Genomic DNA, 17244 nt, shown 5'->3' on the forward strand with positions numbered 1-17244 from the left:
TCGTCATGACCTTGAAAGGCCACTGAAACAATAACATTGTGTTATTGCCTAACTCACTGGATCAATTTTGGGTGATAGCAGAAAATGGGTAATGTCCGTTCAACTTCCCGATGTATCAGTACTCCTCCATTTAAAAGATAAATAAATTTAGAGTACCCAATTCTTTTTTTCCCAATTAACGGGCAATTTAGCGTCGCCAATTCGCCTACCCTGCACATCTTTTTGGGTTGTGGGAGTGAGACCCACACAGACATGGGATGAATGTGCAAACCCCACACGGACAGTGACCCGGGGCTGGGATTGAACCCGGGTCCTCGGAGCCATGAGGCAGCAGTGCTAACCACCATGCTGCCCTAGTACTCCTCCATGTTGAACACCACTTGGGGGAAGCACGGAGACTGGCAAGGGCACGAAATGTACTCTGGATGGGGGACTTCAAAGTCCTTCACCAAGAGTGGCTTGGTATCACCACCACTGACCGAACTGGCCGGGTCCTAAAAGACATAGCTGCTCAACTGGGTGGGTGGCTTGTGGTGGGGGAACCAACAAGAGGGAAAAACATACTTGACCTCATCACTCTGCCGGCCACAGATGACAGTATAGATAGGACTGACTACGGCACAGTCCTTATGGAGGCAAAGCCCCGTCTTGATATTGAAGACACCCTCCATTTTGTTGTGTGGACTCCCACTGTGGTAAATTAATTCAAACAGATATAACAACACAAGACTGGACAACAATAAGGTACTGCAGTCCATCAGTAGCAGCTATGTCAAAATCCTGGAACTTCCTCCCTTACAGCATTATCCCAATGCAAACCCCCTCCCCCCACCCCGGGCCATCTGTGACTTGTTTTTTAGTTTTGGTTTCACTTACCTTTAGATCACTATCAGCACCTTCTATAGTACTTAACACTGCCATTAACACATCCTTTGCCCTAAACATATTTGTGAATCTCTCCGAGAACCCACTTATCACTGACCTTCTACTTTAACTCACCTGCTCCGCCCTCTCTCTCTAACAGTACAAGGTCCATCACATTTCTCTCTCTTTTTAACTCTGAAGAAGAGTCACACGGACTTGAAACGTTAACTTTGTTTCTCTTTCTAGCATCCGCAGTATTTTGCTTTCATTATAGCACTGTGGGTGTACCTACATCACATGTAGCTACCTTTGAGAAGGCAGCTCATCATTGTCTTCCCGAGGGCAATTAAGGATGGGCAATCAATGCTGGACTAGCCAGTGAAGCCCACATCCCTTGAATGAAGGGGCAATTGAGGTCATTAAAATGCTAAACAGGTCCATTGCTGTGACACTGGCAGCATGACAGCTACCTGGAACCAGCCACCCAAAGGCTGACCTGTGGGAGGTTGGATTGGACAGTGGTGTAAGATATCTTTGAGAGCCTCTACCACTTTCTACCTGGCCACAGCGGCAGGTCATCGTATGGAGGGATTTCCCCATCCTTACCACGCGCACCCCCCACCCCAAACAATGGTGATCTGGCAGCTGCGACCATTTGTTACATCGAAAGCTAGACACCATTTCAGTTAGCATGGGTGCAGCGGTGGGATAGCGTTAGGGGCTGGGGCACATGTGTAGATTACAATAAACACCTCCATACACTAACTTTCCGACCTGCCTTGGTGCTCTGTCTGCAGGATGTGATGGATCGGCTGGGCTGGGCTGGAAGCAGAGGGTGTGTCGGGTTACGGGAGAGGGGGTTGTGGGAGGCCGCTGGTGAGGGCCACGGGAGTCTGAGATGGGCATGGGCCAGGGGCCCCACACTGCCCCGATCCCCCACCCCCACAACACACCGGAGCCTGTCCCCACCGCCAGCTGAAGGGTTCGATGGGACCCTATGGTGGAATGGCCAGCTTGCATTCTGGGATCACCCGGGTAGATTGTGCGAATGAGGGCAGGAGACAGGTTCTGTCCAACGATGCAGAGCAACTGAGCTCATCGCGGAGTGGGTCGTCATCATCCTCCATCCCATGGACCAGACCCGCTGTTACTGCCAACTCATGCAGTGAGGCAGGTATGGAGCATGGAGGGGGGCTCTAAGTGTAGGGGGGGGGGGTGCAGGGATGATGGACAGGGGATGAATCTGGTGGGTTCTGTCCAGCCGAAGATAATGTATTGTGCCGACCAGGCATACAGCGCCTCCTTTACAACACGGATGCAGACTGAGGTCTGCGAGATCCTGGACAGGTCTCCGCGGTGTAAAAATTCAGGGTGACTGTCACCGTGAAGGCCACTGAGAGCGGGTGTCCACCCCATACCCCCGTGGTGCCAGGTGCGCCATGATCTGACTGAGATGTTGCACTGTCCCCCTGCTCAGCCGGAGTCTTCGGTGACATGCTCGGTCCAGCAAGTCCTCGAATGACAGGTGCTGCCAACATACACGAGTCCTGATGTGCGCCTTCTTCGCATCTCTGCCTCGGCTTGTTGGGCGACCTGCTCTCGACCCTCACCTGCTGGCCCTGTTCCTCTGGAGCAGTCTCTGGTTCTGCAAGGCCCTCCCCAAGCAGCTCCTGCTTGTACAGCCCGTGCATCTGCCAGGGTTGCGGTTGCTAGGATGATGGCAACCATGTCTGCTTGGATACCAAAATCGTCTGTAGGGGGTAAAGTGCGGACATGTTAGCATTGTGGGTGCCCCCATGCCGATCAGGCCCAACAGTCTTTACGGGGGCCCCGGCCTGCATTGCAGCCCCTGCTCCCACATGTCTCCCTCCCACCCTCCCTTCATGGCCAATCCCCTACGCATGCTAGCTGTACACTCTGTGGCTCCTGTCTGGCGCCGTACTGTGGGATCTACTGTGGGCGCCCTCCTTTGGTTGGTCGCGTGATGCCCTGCCAGCAGGGTGGTGCCTGGGTGTGGGGGGGTGGGGTATAGTTGGGACCACCCATATGGCCGAGGTCACTCTGCGCAGCCTCACGGGCCACGGTGGGGGAGTGGAGTGCGCCGCAAGATGGCTGCAGTCCAGGCTGCGGCCAGGACACCCCAGTCCTGGGGGGTCACTCCAACCTCACGGCCCATCCCTTGGTCACCCCTCGCTACTCCCCTGGCCCTGTAAGGCGCCCTCCCCCCACAGTTAGCGGCTGTGTTGGCAGCCTACGGTTGCGCCTTTGGATACATGTCCATGGCGCCTGCTTCCCGAATTTATATACCACAAGTGAATCTCGGTACGTCCTCCTGGTGGAGGTGAAGCATCACTGGAGGCCCGGAGAATACCAGGGTGGGCCTGTTAATAATATGTCAACGATGTTTGCTGCACAATTAGCATGGCCACGCCGACGTGTGGCATAGAACGGCTTCCTGCCACTGTCAAGGGGCCAGAGCATGGCATTCCGTTTGCCGCCCTGCGCCAGCCATGACTTTCGGTTGACATGCGATTCTCCGCCCAATCGTGTTTCCAGATTCAGGCGGCGGCCGACGAAGAATCCCGCCAATTGGTTTAGTGCACTCTGAGGAGGAGCAGGATAACTCAGGCCGTAAATCTGGATTTCCATGTTCGACTGCACGCTTACTCCAGAAGCGGTTGACACCGGTGTGCAACACAATAATGATGAGCGCTTTAGTCACACTGTTATCCTCGATACAAAATCCAGGTCTTTATCTTTGTTTTGAGACATTAGACTTGATGGGATTACAATTGGGGAGATGTTGGAAATATGGCCAATGTCCACAAAACTATACCTCGGCAAGGAGACAAAGAGCAGAGAAATGTGGGAAGAGAAATGGTAACAACATTTTGACAAAAGTGCTATTTGCATTGTCCCATTTACAAAAAATACCTGTCAGCAATGAAAACAACAGCAAATGTGCTCCTTGAAACTGTCATACAGAGTGTTTTACCAGAGTCAGTTGTGAGCTAGTCTGGTGCTCACTCTCTTCAAGTTTATAGATCGGACTTCATGTGATAATGCAACATTCTGACACTTAGTAAAGAAAAATCCTCATTTTTATTCCCTTCTCCCATTCTGAAGATGGTGACTGATGCTGAAGCATGGCTCCATGGCCGCCGGATTGCCTTTTGGTACCTTGTGGATTTTGGCTGAGGAGGAACATTAAGGACGAGATTCTCTGTTTGGGAGACATGGGGCGGGATTCTCCAACCGCCCGCCGAGTCGGAGAATCGCCTGGGGGGTGGCGTGAATCCCGCCCCCGCTGGCCGCCGAATTCTCCGGCCCGCGATGGACCGAAGTCCCGCTGCTGTCATGCCAGTCCCGCCGACGTGAATCAAACCACCTACCTTATCGGCGGGACTGGCGGTGCGGGCAGGCTCCGGGATCCTGGGAGGGGGGGGCACGGTGCGATCTGGCCCCGGGGGGGGCCCCCACGGTGGCCTGGCCCGCAATCGGGGCCCCCCGATCCGCGGGCGGGCCTGTGCTGTGGGGGCATTCTTTTCCTTCCGCCACGGCCACAGCCTCCGTGATGGCCGATGCGGAAGTGACCCCCCCCTCGCGCATGCGCGGGGGTGACGTCAGCAGCCACTGACGCTCCCGCGCATGTGCGGACAGCCGGCGACCGGCGAAGTCCTTTCGGCCCCGGCTGGCGTGGCGCCAAAGGCCTTTCCCGCCAGCTGGCGGCGTGCCAACCACTCCGGCGCGGGGCTAGCACCTCAAGGTGAGGGCTTGGCCCCTAAAGGTGCGGAGAAATCTGCACCTTTGGGGCGGCCCGACGCCGGAGTGGTTCCCGCCACTCCATCCCGCCGGGACCCCCCGCCCCGCTGGGTAGGGCAGAATCCCGGCCCTGGTGTGCGATTCTCCGGACAAAGCTCCTAGTGTGGTAGCAAGCAGGAATTGCCTCGTGTTTCCCAGTGCTCGGCCCAGTGTGGCCAGCAACAATATTCAACATTAACTGGTCCACTTAACAAAGCCGCACGGGCTTCTCACCGCAAATGAAAGCTCGCCAGCTGATTCGCCAGGACCGCGCTCGCCAGATCCCCGCTAACAAGGTCGCGCAGCGTTTAAGTTGCACTTGTTCAGCCAACCCAGCCAGCTCACAACAATGGCGCCAATGAGACCAGCCCCAAGATTCGGGGACGCAGACCTAGGGAGGCTCCTGGATGCAGTGGAGTCCAGGAGGGATGTCCTGTTCCCCCGAGGTCCCAGAGAGTGAGCCACAAGGCAGCCAGTGCTGCCTGGGGCGAGGTGACGGCAGCCATCAAATCGGGGAGTGTGACCGGGAGGACTGGCCTTCAGTGCCGTAAGAAGGTCAACGTCCTACACCGGGCACCATGAGTGAGAAGGCACCAACATCCCCCCCTCCAATGGGAGCATCCACCCCCCCCCCAGGCGAACCCCATCCCTCCCTACCCCTTCACACACCCCCAACCCCACCTTCACACCCTCTTTATCACCACTGAACTGTCGTGTTGGGTGTTCTGATGTACAATCGATCCAACACGGCTGGAGATGGTGTAACTCAATTTTATTAACTACTCAACTGTAACAGCACACTGCTAACTTGGGTACGTGCATTACCAGCTAATCTGTGGACCCTGTCCTATTACTATCTGGGTGAGGCACTCAGCACATGGTGAATGTCTGAGAGGCAGGCTCTGAGCTCGATGCTCTGAGCTGGCTGCCGCTAGAATCAGCGGGAACTGTGGTGTTCCCTGTTTTTATAGTGCGTGTGCTCTCACTGGTGATTGGCTGCGATGTTGTGTGTGTGCTGGTTGGTCCTACTGCATTGTAGCGCACAATGACTTACGAGAGAGACGAATAGAGATGAAGTCGATGAGGCTTTATTAAGCGTGACTTGTTCCCCGCAGTTCAGCAACAGACTGGGGCGGCGGGGAGAAGCCAGAGTTCTTATACTCCGCCTTCAGGGCGGAGCTAGGGGTCAACAGCCAACCAGGACCCGGGATCTGTCAGCCAATAGCATCACGGCGTCACAGTCCCACATGACCCCTAATGCATACTACCACATGCCTATCCATCAGTGTGTGTGTGATTGCACCATGATATGCTGATCTAAATATCATGACATCCCTCCTTTCACAAAGAATATGTGCCTACATGATAATAAATAAAGAAGTGTGGTGAGTGCATCTAATCATGTGTGTGCAATATTTACAACAATATGTACATGTGGCTATACTACATACACAGGAAGGTGCCAGGTGCAGAAACTAACTATGTTACACCAAGAACAAAACAAATGTTATTAACAAACGATAACAAAATCTTAAACAGTATGGCAAAAAGTCTGAAACAGTGGGCGTCATTCTCCGCCGGCGGGAGTCTCCCTTCTGCCGGCGCTCGGGGGTTTCCCGACGGCGTGGGGGTGCCCCACAATGGGAAACGCCATTGACCGGCCGGTGTTACGGAGACTCCCGCCGGCTGGTCGGCGCAGAAATGTGGCGGGGCGGGTAGGAGAATTTCGCACAGTATGTCAGAACAGGTCAGTGAGTCCAATATGAAAAGTTTCATAAATTAAGTCTCTCAGGTGGGCGACAAATTCAGGTTGACCGCCTCAAGGGTGGGTCAGGATCCACCGGCTGAGGAACGGGCCGGGCCACGGTAGAGTGAGGAGGATGCAGGGTGTCCGGAAGGTCAACAAAGTCCATGTCAGGGACAACAGGAGGGTGTGGCACCGGTGCAGGATCACGTAGCGAGCGTGGAACCAGACGAAGGGCACGCCGATTGCGGCGGCGAATAGAGCCATCAGGCAGACGAACCAGGAACGAGCGAGGAGCTATCTGTCGGAGAACCTCAGCGGTTGCCGACCAGCCGCCCACCGGAAGGTGTATGCGGACATTATCTCCAGGCGCCAGAGCAGGAAGATCAGTCGCCCGAGCGTCATGTGCCGCCTTTTGTTGCTCACGCTGTTGCTGCATCCGCCAAGTAGCGGAGCATGGTCGAGGTCTGGGACGTGAATGGATGGCACAGTGGTCCTGAGGGTGCGACCCATAAGCAGCTGGGCCGGCGATAGGCCCGTGGACAGTGGAGCCGAGCGATAGGCCAGCAAGGCGAGGCAGAAGTCAGATCCTGCATCAGCAGCCTTGCAGAGGAGCCTTTTAACGATGTGGACGCCCTTTTCTGCTTTGCCATTCGACTGAGGATGCAGAGGACTGGACGTCACATGTGTGAAGTTGTATGAGCTGGCGAAGGAAGACCATTCCTGACTCGCAAAGCAGGGGCCATTGTCTGACATCATGATGAGCGGAATGCCGTGGCAAGCAAAGGTCTCTTTGCAGGCCCAGATGACAGCCGATGACATGGTGTTGTGCAGGCGTATGACCTCTAAATAGCTGGAAAAGTAGTCGATGATGATGATGTAGTCCCTGCCGAGCGCATGGAACAGGTCCACGCCACCTTCGACCAGGGGGATGTGACCAACCCACGGGCTGAAGGGTCTCACGGGGTTGTGCCGGCTGAAACCACTGACAGGTGGGGCAATTGAGCACAGTGTTAAATTGCTTGCGTGCAATTCTGGTCGCCGCATTATAGGAAGGATGTGGAAGCAAAGGGTGCAGAGGAGATTTACCAGAATGTTGCCTGGTATGGAGGGAAGATCTTATGAGGAAAGGCTGAGGGACTTGAGGCTGTTTTCGTTAGAGAGAAGAAGGTTAAGAGGTGACTTAATTGAGGCATACAAGGTGATCAGAGGATTGGATAGGGTGGACAGTGAGAGCCTTTTTCCTCGGATGGTGATGTCTAGCATGAGGGGACATAGCTTTAAATTGAGGGGAGATAGATATAGGACAGATGTCAGAGGTAGGTTCTTTACTCAGAGAGTGATAACGGCGTGGAATGTCCTGCCTGCAACAGTAGTGGACTCACCAACACTAAGGACATTCAAATGGTCATTGGACAGACATATGGACAATAAGGGCAGCACGGTAGCCTTGTGGATAGCACAATTGCTTCACAGCTCCAGGGTCCCAGGTTCGATTCTGGCTTGGGTCACTGTCTGTGCGGAGTCTGCACATCCTCCCCGTGTGTGCGTGGGTTTCCTCCGGGTGCTCCGGTTTCCTCCCACAGTCCAAAGATGTGCAGGTTAGGTGGATTGGCCATGATTAATTGCCCTTAGTGTCCAGAATTGCCCTTAGTGTTGGGTGGGGCTACTGGATTATGGGGATCGGGCGGAGGTGTTGACCTTGGGTAGGGTACTCTTTCCAAGAGCCGGTGCAGACTCGATGGGCCGAATGGCCTCCTTCTGCACTGTAAATTCTATGATATGTTCTAAGGGAATAGTGTAAATGGGCTTCAGAGTGGTTTCACAGATCGGCACAACATCGAGGGCCGAAGGGCCTGTACTGCGCTGTAATGTTCTATGTTCTATGTCCTCACTTATTCCCGGCCAGTACACAGCCTCTCGGGCCCTCCGCCGGCACTTCTCAACGCCGAGATGGCCTTTGTGCAGTTGTTCTAAGACAAGCCGGTGCATGCTGTGTGGGATCACAATGCGGTCCAGCTTCAGGAGGACACCATCAACGACTGCCAAGTCGTCCCGAACATTGTAAAACTGTGGGCATTGTCCCTTGAGCCACCCGTCCGTCATGTGGCGCATCACATGTTGCAGAAGGGGGTCGGCCGCAGTCTCACGTCCAATGTGGGCCAGGCGTGCATCAGTGGCCGGCAGATTGGCAGAAGTGAAGGCTACATGTGCGTCGACTTGGCAAACGAACCCCTCAGGGTCGGACGGCGTGTTGACTGCCCTGGACAGAGTGTCTGCTATGTTGAGGTCCTTACCCGGGGTGTAGACAAGTTGAAAGTCATACCTCCGGAGTTTGAGCAGAATGCGCTGGAGGCGAGGGGTCATATCATTGAGGTCCTTTTGAATGATGCCAACCAGCGGGCGATGGTCAGTCTCCACAGTGAACTGGGGAAGGCCATACACATAGTCGTGGAACTGGTCAACGCCAGTCAACAGGCCTAGGCACTCCTTCTCAATCTGCGCTCTGTGCTGCTCTGTGGGGGTCATGGCCCGTGACGCATAGGCGACAGGGGCCCATGATGAGGCGTCATTTCGTTGCAGGAGGACCGCCCCAATGCCGGATTGGCTAGCGTCAGTCGAGATTTTCGTCTCCCTTGCAGGATCGAAGAACGCTAGTACCGGGGCGGTGGTAAGCTTGACCTTGAGCTCCTCCCATTCACGCTGGTGGGTGGGAAGCCACTGGAATTCAGTTGTCTCCCTGACAAGGTGCCGGAGAGCTGTAGTGTGGGAAGCAAGGTTAGGGATGAACTTCCCCAGGAAGTTGACCATTCCGAGAAAGCGTAGAACAGCCTTCTTGTCTGTCGGCTTCTGCATAGCCGTGATGGCTGCCACCTAGTCGGCATCCGGCCGCACCCCCAACTGGGAGTTGTGGACCCCCCGGAACTTAAGCTCGGTTTGTCCAAAAGAGCATTTGGCTCGGTTAAGACGCAGGCCCTGGTCCCGTATCCGTTTAAAGACGTGCTGGAGGCGACCGATGTGCTCCTGCAGTGTGGTGGACCAAATAATGATGTCGTCTACATAGACGTGCACCCCTTCGATGCCCTCCATCATCTGTTCCATGATGCGATGGAACACTTCAGAGGCCGGTATGATGCCAAATGGTATCCTATTGTAGCAGTATCTGCCAAATGGAGTGTTGAAAGTGCACAGCTTCCTGCTGGACTGATCCAATTGAATCTGCCAGAAGCCCTTTGAGGCATCAAGCTTGGTGAATATTTTTGCCCAAGCCATCTCGCACATGATCTCCTCATGTTTGGGTATGGGGTAGTGTTCCCTCATTATGTTGCAATTTAAGTATTTCTGGCCTATACAGATCTGGAGCTCGCCGGAAGGCTTCTTGACGCACACCATGGAGCTGACCCATGCAGTTGGCTCCGTTACCCGGGAAAGCACCCCTTGGTCCTGAAGGTCCTGCAGCTGCTGCTTGAGGCGGTCCTTGAGGGGTGCTGGGACCTTGCGAGGTGCGTGAACTACCGGGGTGGCATCCTGTTTAAGCCGGATTTTGTACGTGTAGGGCAGTGTGCCCGTGCCCTCGAAAACATCCAGGTTGTGCGTGAGGATTGAGTTGAGCTGCGCCCTAAAGTCTGCATCTGGGAAATCGGACGTGCCTTCTGGAGAGAGTGTACACGTCGAACAAGGTGGAGGATTTTGCATGCCAGTGCGCCTAGCACAGAGTCCTTTGAGGAGCCCACGATTTTGAATGGTAGTATGGATTTACGTGAGTTGTGCGTCACTTCGAGCTGACAGTTGGATGGCAGAATAGGTGGTTTAACCTTCAGGGTCTGGAATGCTGACCATGCGAGGAGATTGGCGGAGGCACCAGTGTCCAGGCGAAATCTGATCTGGGATCGGTTGACCATCAGGGTGGCACACCACTCGTCGTCCGGATCAATGCTGTGCACAGACAGCGGCTGGTGCTTTCAACGCAGGGACAGCGTTTTCTTGTTGGTGACAGCAACGCGGAAGGGCTCCCTGTCCTCAGTGGCACTGGTCTGTATGATGTCGGGATCGGACTCGGTGAATGTGGGTTGAATTGCCCGAACGTTTCTGCGAGGCTGGTTAAACGGGTACGAGTTGGCAGGGTGAGCTGCTCGACAGCAGGCAGCGTAGTGGCCCAACCTGCCACAGCGTAGGCATTGTCACGCTTTGGCAGGACATTGCCGCTTTAAATGAGCAGAGCCACAGTTGCCGCACGTCGTGACGCCAGTGCGTTCGTTGCGCCACTCACATGCGTGGTGCGGTCTTGCATAGTGCACGCCTGCGCATCGCGTTCCTCTGCGTCAGCGTCCCCTCTTTTGGCGCATACAAGCGTGGGAGGCCTCGGAAAGTGCGCGAAATGGCCGGCCTCCTCCAGGCCGCGGTCCGGGAGGTACTCGATTGTTTGGACCCGCTCCGCCTCGTGGGGCCCGTGCAGCGCCGTTTTGGCTGCCTGGATGTGCGAGTACCGGCTGGTGGCGTTCTCATGCAGGACGCAGGTCTCGATGGCAGTCGCCAGGGTGAGTTGCTTGACCCGAAGGAGCTGCTGGCGCAGGGTGTCCGACGTGACCTCGAAAACTATCTGGTCGCGTATCATGGAGTCAGAGGTGGTCCCATAGCCGCAGGACTGCGCGAGGATGCGGAGGTACGTTAAATAAGACTGGAAAGGTTTGTCCTTACCCTGCCGGTGCTGCTGGAACAGGTACCTTTCGAAGATTTTGTTTACTTCAACGCTGAAGTGCTCGTCGAACTTCAGGAGCACCGTCTTGTATTTGGTTTTGTCCTCGCCGTCCGCAAATGTAAGGGAGTTAAAGATGTGGATGGCGTGTTGCCCTGCCGTGGAGAGAAGAAGGGCAATCTTCCTGGTGTCCAATGCATTCTCCCTGTCTGTGGCCTCAAGGAAGAGCTGGAAGCGCTGTTTAAACAGCTTCCAATTCACCCCGAGATTGCCAGCGATTCGGAGCGGCGGTGGCGGGTTGATGTTCTCCATGGTGCAGGACGGCGGATTGCTGATACGTTGCAGGTAGGTCTCACAGGCGCTGGTTTGCGTCCACTTCTGGTATCATGTCGTGTTGGGTGTTCTGATGTACAAACGATCCAACACGGCTGGAGATGGTGTAATTCAATTTTATTAACTACTCAACTGTAACAACACACTGCTAACTTGGGTACGTGCATTACCAGCTAATCTGTGGACCCTGTCCTATCACTATCTGGGTGAGGCACTCAGCACATGGTGAATGTCTGAGTGGCAGGCTCTGAGCTCGGTGCTCTGAGCTGGCTGCTGCTAGAATCAGCGGGAACTGTAGTGTTCCCTGTTTTTAGTGCGTGTGCTCTCACTGGTGATTGGCTGCGATGTTGTGTGTGTGCTGGTTGGTCCTACTGCATGTCCATCAGTGTGTGTGATTGCACCATGATATGCTGATCTAAATATCATGACATGAACCACGCGTGTGACTAACGATGTCCTCTTTGTGTCTCCTCAGGAAAAGCTCTCCCCCATTCGTCAGGAAAGGGCCCAGACTGGTGGTGTTGTGCCAGACTTACGAATTCTCGCCTCCTTCGAGGAACAGGCCCTGGAGGTGACTGGTGGGGCCGAGGACAGGGCGGTCACCAAAGTGGAGGCTGACTCCGCAGAGGTGAGGAACCACCGATTCCACCCAGAGGACTGTCAAACGCGAGTTGTTATTGCCTTACTGACTGACCCATCCCTCCCAGTGACCACATGTCCATTCTCCCGGAGCCTGTGCATCCCGTGCGACACTCTCTCCTGACTCCGAGAAGACCTCGGAGGAAAGATCCGAGAATGCAACTGTTATAGTCAAGGCAGAGCTGCCATCCCCACCCTCTACCAGCGCAGATACATCACCGCAATGGGAAATGTTAGTGGTCAGGCTCTTGGGGCACAATCTGGTGAGCACCACACTGCTGCTGATGTACATCAGGTGGAGGCAGGAACCCCAGGCGAGACAGCAGTCAGAGGTCTGCTGGATTCCTGGACTCAGCTAGGTCCCAGCCTGATGCTGAGCCTCTGGAAGTGGGTTACCCGGAGCTGATGGAGATGATAGGGAGCGGCTGGGACTTTCAGAGAGAGAGATGTCAGCATCACTCCAGCAGACCCATAGCCGCTTGGAGGAGTCCCAGAGGCTACAGCCGCAGGAGATGGCGCCGGCAATGAGTGGCACCGAGGCCAACACTGCTAGGCTGGCGACTGCAGTGGAAAGCCTGGTACACAACCTTGACACCATTAGTGAAGGTGTCCAAGGCGTCAAGCAGTCGGTGATGGCCCTAGCTGAGCATCTCGCTGGGGGGTGTCATTGACAGGAATCTTTGGATCCTCACTGTCTTCAGGTGATGTCCCGGAGGACTGGAGAATAGCCAATGTTGTTCCTCCGTTTAAGAAGGGTAGCAAGGATAATCCAGGGAACTACAGGCCGGTGAGCCTTACTTCAGTGGTAGGGAAATTACCGGAGAGAATTCTTCGAGACAGGATCTACTCCCATTTGGAAGCAAATGGACGTATTAGTGAGAGGCAGCATGGTTTTGTGAAGGTGAGGTCGTGTCTCACTAACTTGATAGAGTTTTTCGAGGAGGTCACAAAGATGATTGATGCAGGTAGGGCAGTGGATGTTGTCTATATGGACTTCAGTAAGGCCTTTGACAAAGTCCCTCATAGTAGACTAGTACAAAAGGTGAAGTCACACGGGATCAGGGGTGAGCTGGCAAGGTGGATACAGAACTGGCTAGATCATAGAAGGCAGAGAGTAGCAATGGAAGGATGCTTTTCTAATTGGAGGGCTGTGACCAGTGGTGTTCCGCTGGGACCATTGCTGTTTGTAGGATGTAGAAATGATTTGGAGGAAAATGTAACTGGTCTGATTAGTATGTTTGCAGACGACACAAAGGTTAGTGGAATTGCGGATAGCGATGAGGACTGTCAGAGGATACAGCAGGATTTAGATTGTTTGGAGACTTGGGCGGAGAGATGGCAGATGGAGTTTAATCCGGACAAATGTGAGGTAATGCATTTTGGAAGGTCTAATGCAGATAGGGAATATACAGTGAATGGTAGAACCCTCAAGAGTATTGAAAGTCAGAGAGATCTAGGTGTACAGGTCCACAGGTCACTGAAAGGGGCAACATAGGTGGAGAAGGTAGTCAAGAAGGCATACGGCATGCTTGCCTTCATTGGCCGGGGCATTGAGTATAAGAATTGGCAAGTTATGTTGCAGCTGTATAGAACCTTAGTTATGCCACACTTGGAGTATAGTGTTCAATTCTGATCGCCACACTACCAGAAGGATGTGGAGGCTTTAGAGAGGGTGCAGAAGAGATTTACCAGAATGTTGCCTGGCATGGAGGGCATTGGCTATGAGGAGCGGTTGAATAAACTCGGTTTGTTCTCACTGGAACGACGGAGGTTGAGGGGTGACCTGATAGAGGTCTACAAAATTATGAGGGGCATAGACAGAGTGGATAGTCAGAGGCTTTTCCCCGGGGTAGAGGGGTCAATTACTAGGGGGCATAGGTTTAAGGTGCGCGGGGCAAGGTTTAGAGGAGATGTACGAGACAAGTTTTTTACACAGAGGGTAGTGGGTGCCTGGAACTCGCTACCGGAGGAGGTGGTGGAAGCAGGGACGATAGTGACATATAAGGGGCATCTTGACAAATACATGAATAGGATGGGAATAGAGGGATACGGACCCAGGAAGTGTATAAGATTGTCGTTTAGTCGGGCAGCATGGTCGGCACGGGCTTGGAGGGCCGAAGGGCCACTTCCAGTACTGTACATTTCTTTGTTCTTTGTTCTTTGTAGTACCAAGCTGACCTTGAGCAGGTTCTGCAGGACATATTCCGCTCTCAGATGGGCATGGCCAAGGTGCTGCAGAGCATGTCCCAGTCCCTGAGGAGCATCGCTGAGGGTGCCGACACAATGGTGCAGGCATTGGTCAACTGCCAGGGCTGGCCGGGCCAGATGATGCAGGGGCAGCCGGGGCTTGAACCAGCTGCCCCTCCGTCCCAAGGTGAACTCCAGGGTCCGATGGGCACCCACCAGAGGGGGGGGTGGGGCGCTGAGTGTCAACCTGGACCTGCCCCATGGAATGGCGACGGTGGCCACCAGCTTCCCCGAGTTTCACCCCTCTGATAAGGCCGGGTCTCGAGGTCAGCCCACGGAACTTGACGGCATGACTGTGAATGTGCCGCCGACAAGTGAGCCGGGGACTTCCAGTCCCAAAGTCCCCAGAGGAGGCCCGCCAGGGACATTGAGGGTCACGGGATGAGGTAGGCAGCTGGCTGCCTCCACCTCAGATGTACATCCTGGGGAAACACCTAGATGTAGTGGTAGAACTAGGAGGGCCAAACACGCTGAAGATCACTGAGAGCACGGAGGGGGGGGGGGGGGGGGGGGTGTTGTGGGGTAGGGTGCGGCACCAACTGGGAGTGGGGTTTGTACAGCACATTAAACACCTTTTTGCACAACCATTATGATGCCTCTGACACTTTTTTCCGCAATGCGTGTCACCCTCAGACCCTTTGCCCATCTCTCCAGGCATCTCCCCCGTCGCATCCACCCCCCTCCAGCCGTGGACATGTCACCGGAGCTGTGTCCCATCCCCTGGGTGTTCGGATGTTGCGTGTGTGGTGTTGCCTCCCACAGTGTTCAGGCACAGTGACCAAGTATCAAGGTGTGATTGGGATGCAAGGCAAAGACTCCACATGCTACATGGCCCGCCATCCCACGGGAATGCACTACGCATGTGTGCAGTGCTCACTTAACCACGATTGCCAATTCCCTATTAGCAATAGCCTTCAGCCGCGCAGCCAGAGGCCTCAGCAGTTGGTGGGAGTTATGGGTGATCGGTGAGGACAGACTGGCTGGGACAAGGGTTGCCTCCAAAGTGGGTAAACATGATCCAGGGTTGGCATTGTGGTGCCGTGGGCAGTTGCCTCCCATTTCCCCCCCCTCATCCCCCAAATGGCAAACCCAGCGCCCCCGGTCTCTTTGCCTGTGAGCAAAGATGGCTGTTCACCTCCTCGGCTCCCCACTGAAACCCTTCCGCCAGGTTCACATTTTACAAAAGGAGTACTAATCATCATGAGCACTTGCTGGGGAGGCCGCTGAATGACAGGAGCCCGTTGGATATTGGGTCGTTCCCGTTAATTGTATGGAAATGGGGCTTAAGTGGTGATAATTGGTTTCTTGCCATGCTCCGCCGAGATCCTGATTTCGCCTACTGGAGCGGGCCGGTTGCATCGCAAACTGTTTGGTGCCCTGTGCGCATTTCATTTTTGGCCTCTCCCATTATTCACCATCCTCGTTATGCTTGAGAGGGTAATAAGACATACAACTGAATGGTCAGTGCTAGGTGTAGATTCCAGAGGAGTAATAAGCAGAGTCCACGATAACATGCTCTGTGTCATATTGCTATCTTACCACACGAGACTCAATGAATGTTCTGGTTTGGACAAGTCAAAGTGTTTGGTGGATTCCTTTGTAAGGTATAGAAGACCAAATGCAACAGGAGTATCACGGAGCATGGAGCATAAAGTGTCCAACCCGCTAATTACATTAAAACTCATGCAAATTACAGTTTTGCATGGGCCCACCAGTGCGAGGCGCAAACTAGTTTTGCCGCCAGCGAGGCAACGCAGCATGGCGCGGGCGCAAACTTCGATTTTTCAATTGCGTGCAATTCTCCACCCAATCGCGGCTCGCACTTCCGGCAGCATGATGTGGAATATCCTGCCCTAGATCTGAACTTGTTTCTGGACTTTTCAGAAAGCATCAGTGAAAAGTAATGAGAGGCAGGAACTTTGGCCGATTTCTTCCTCCAGCCAAGGGGTAGGGAACGCAGTTCCAGTGCCCCTGTGGCTCCTCGGCTGGAAATGAGCACAGATCAGGGATTAAACCTGAGACATTGTTGTTCTGCATGGTTCAGTACCACAACATACAACACTGACCACTGAGCCATCAGCTTAGCCTAAACACTTTTCTTGTCACTCAATATAAATTTTGGAGCCATTTTGTTTAATGATTGCTTTTTTATCTTTGTGTAAACTAAACGCAGGATTAAGTGGTCAGAGGTGGAACACAATGTTCTCTAGTTCCTCAGATGGAAGTAGAAACTATCCTTAATGGAACACGTGAAGGTGCGATTTTGTACAAAGCATCAACTTGCAGTTGTGGAACTTCACTTACTTTCGTTCTTGGAGCAGCGCAATTTCTTTCTGCACTTTGTGGTACTGCTCTGCTATCCTGCAGTGTTGCTGAAACACCAATATAGACTCCTTGGAGTTGAGGCAAGGCTGCAGAGGCTAACACACAAAAGATAGATTAAAACCTTGAAGTGGGTGATGCATTTCTCAAAGTTAGATTTAAGTTACAAATCACAGTAAGCATATTTCTGCACTAACACAATCTGCCATTAAACAGGATGTAGGCTCACTTCTCTGGTTCACTCTTTGCAGGTTCTGATTTTAATTTACATTCTCCGGATGAGATGACTGGAGGTTGGGAAATTCACCAAAGGAAATTGGAAAGACTAAAGAATATCATCCTAAGCAGCTCTAGCTCCCAATCAGAACAAGCCATCTGCCACCTCTCTTGGTTGGAAAATGGTCCGTGCAGCAGGGAAGAGGAACAATGAAGCAAGTACAGCAACCTATCAGTGCCATACTTCAGGTCTCCAGCACACCGTTTGATCCCAAAGCCACAACAAGGGTTCAAACACAGGCCAGAGGCATTCCCAATAGGTAGGGAGGAAAACAAAGTCAGAGCGACAGCCATCCCAGGCTGCTCTTACACAACGGGCTAT

At 53.8% G+C, this 17244-nt stretch overlaps 1 protein-coding gene across 3 annotated transcripts in view; it reads right to left on the reverse strand.

The window, feature by feature from the left end:
* Positions 1-17244, reverse strand: part of map3k7cl (map3k7 C-terminal like) — a 203827-nt gene that overhangs the window by 41705 nt on the left and 144878 nt on the right. For all 3 annotated transcript variants that reach the window (XM_072514027.1, XM_072514026.1, XM_072514025.1), the window contains one exon: positions 16629-16744. In XM_072514027.1, the coding sequence (XP_072370128.1) occupies positions 16629-16744 (116 nt within the window). The remainder of the gene's footprint in view (positions 1-16628; positions 16745-17244) is intronic.

This window comes from Scyliorhinus torazame, chromosome 8 (genome assembly GCF_047496885.1).
Source record: "Scyliorhinus torazame isolate Kashiwa2021f chromosome 8, sScyTor2.1, whole genome shotgun sequence".
Lineage (NCBI taxonomy): Eukaryota > Metazoa > Chordata > Chondrichthyes > Carcharhiniformes > Scyliorhinidae > Scyliorhinus > Scyliorhinus torazame.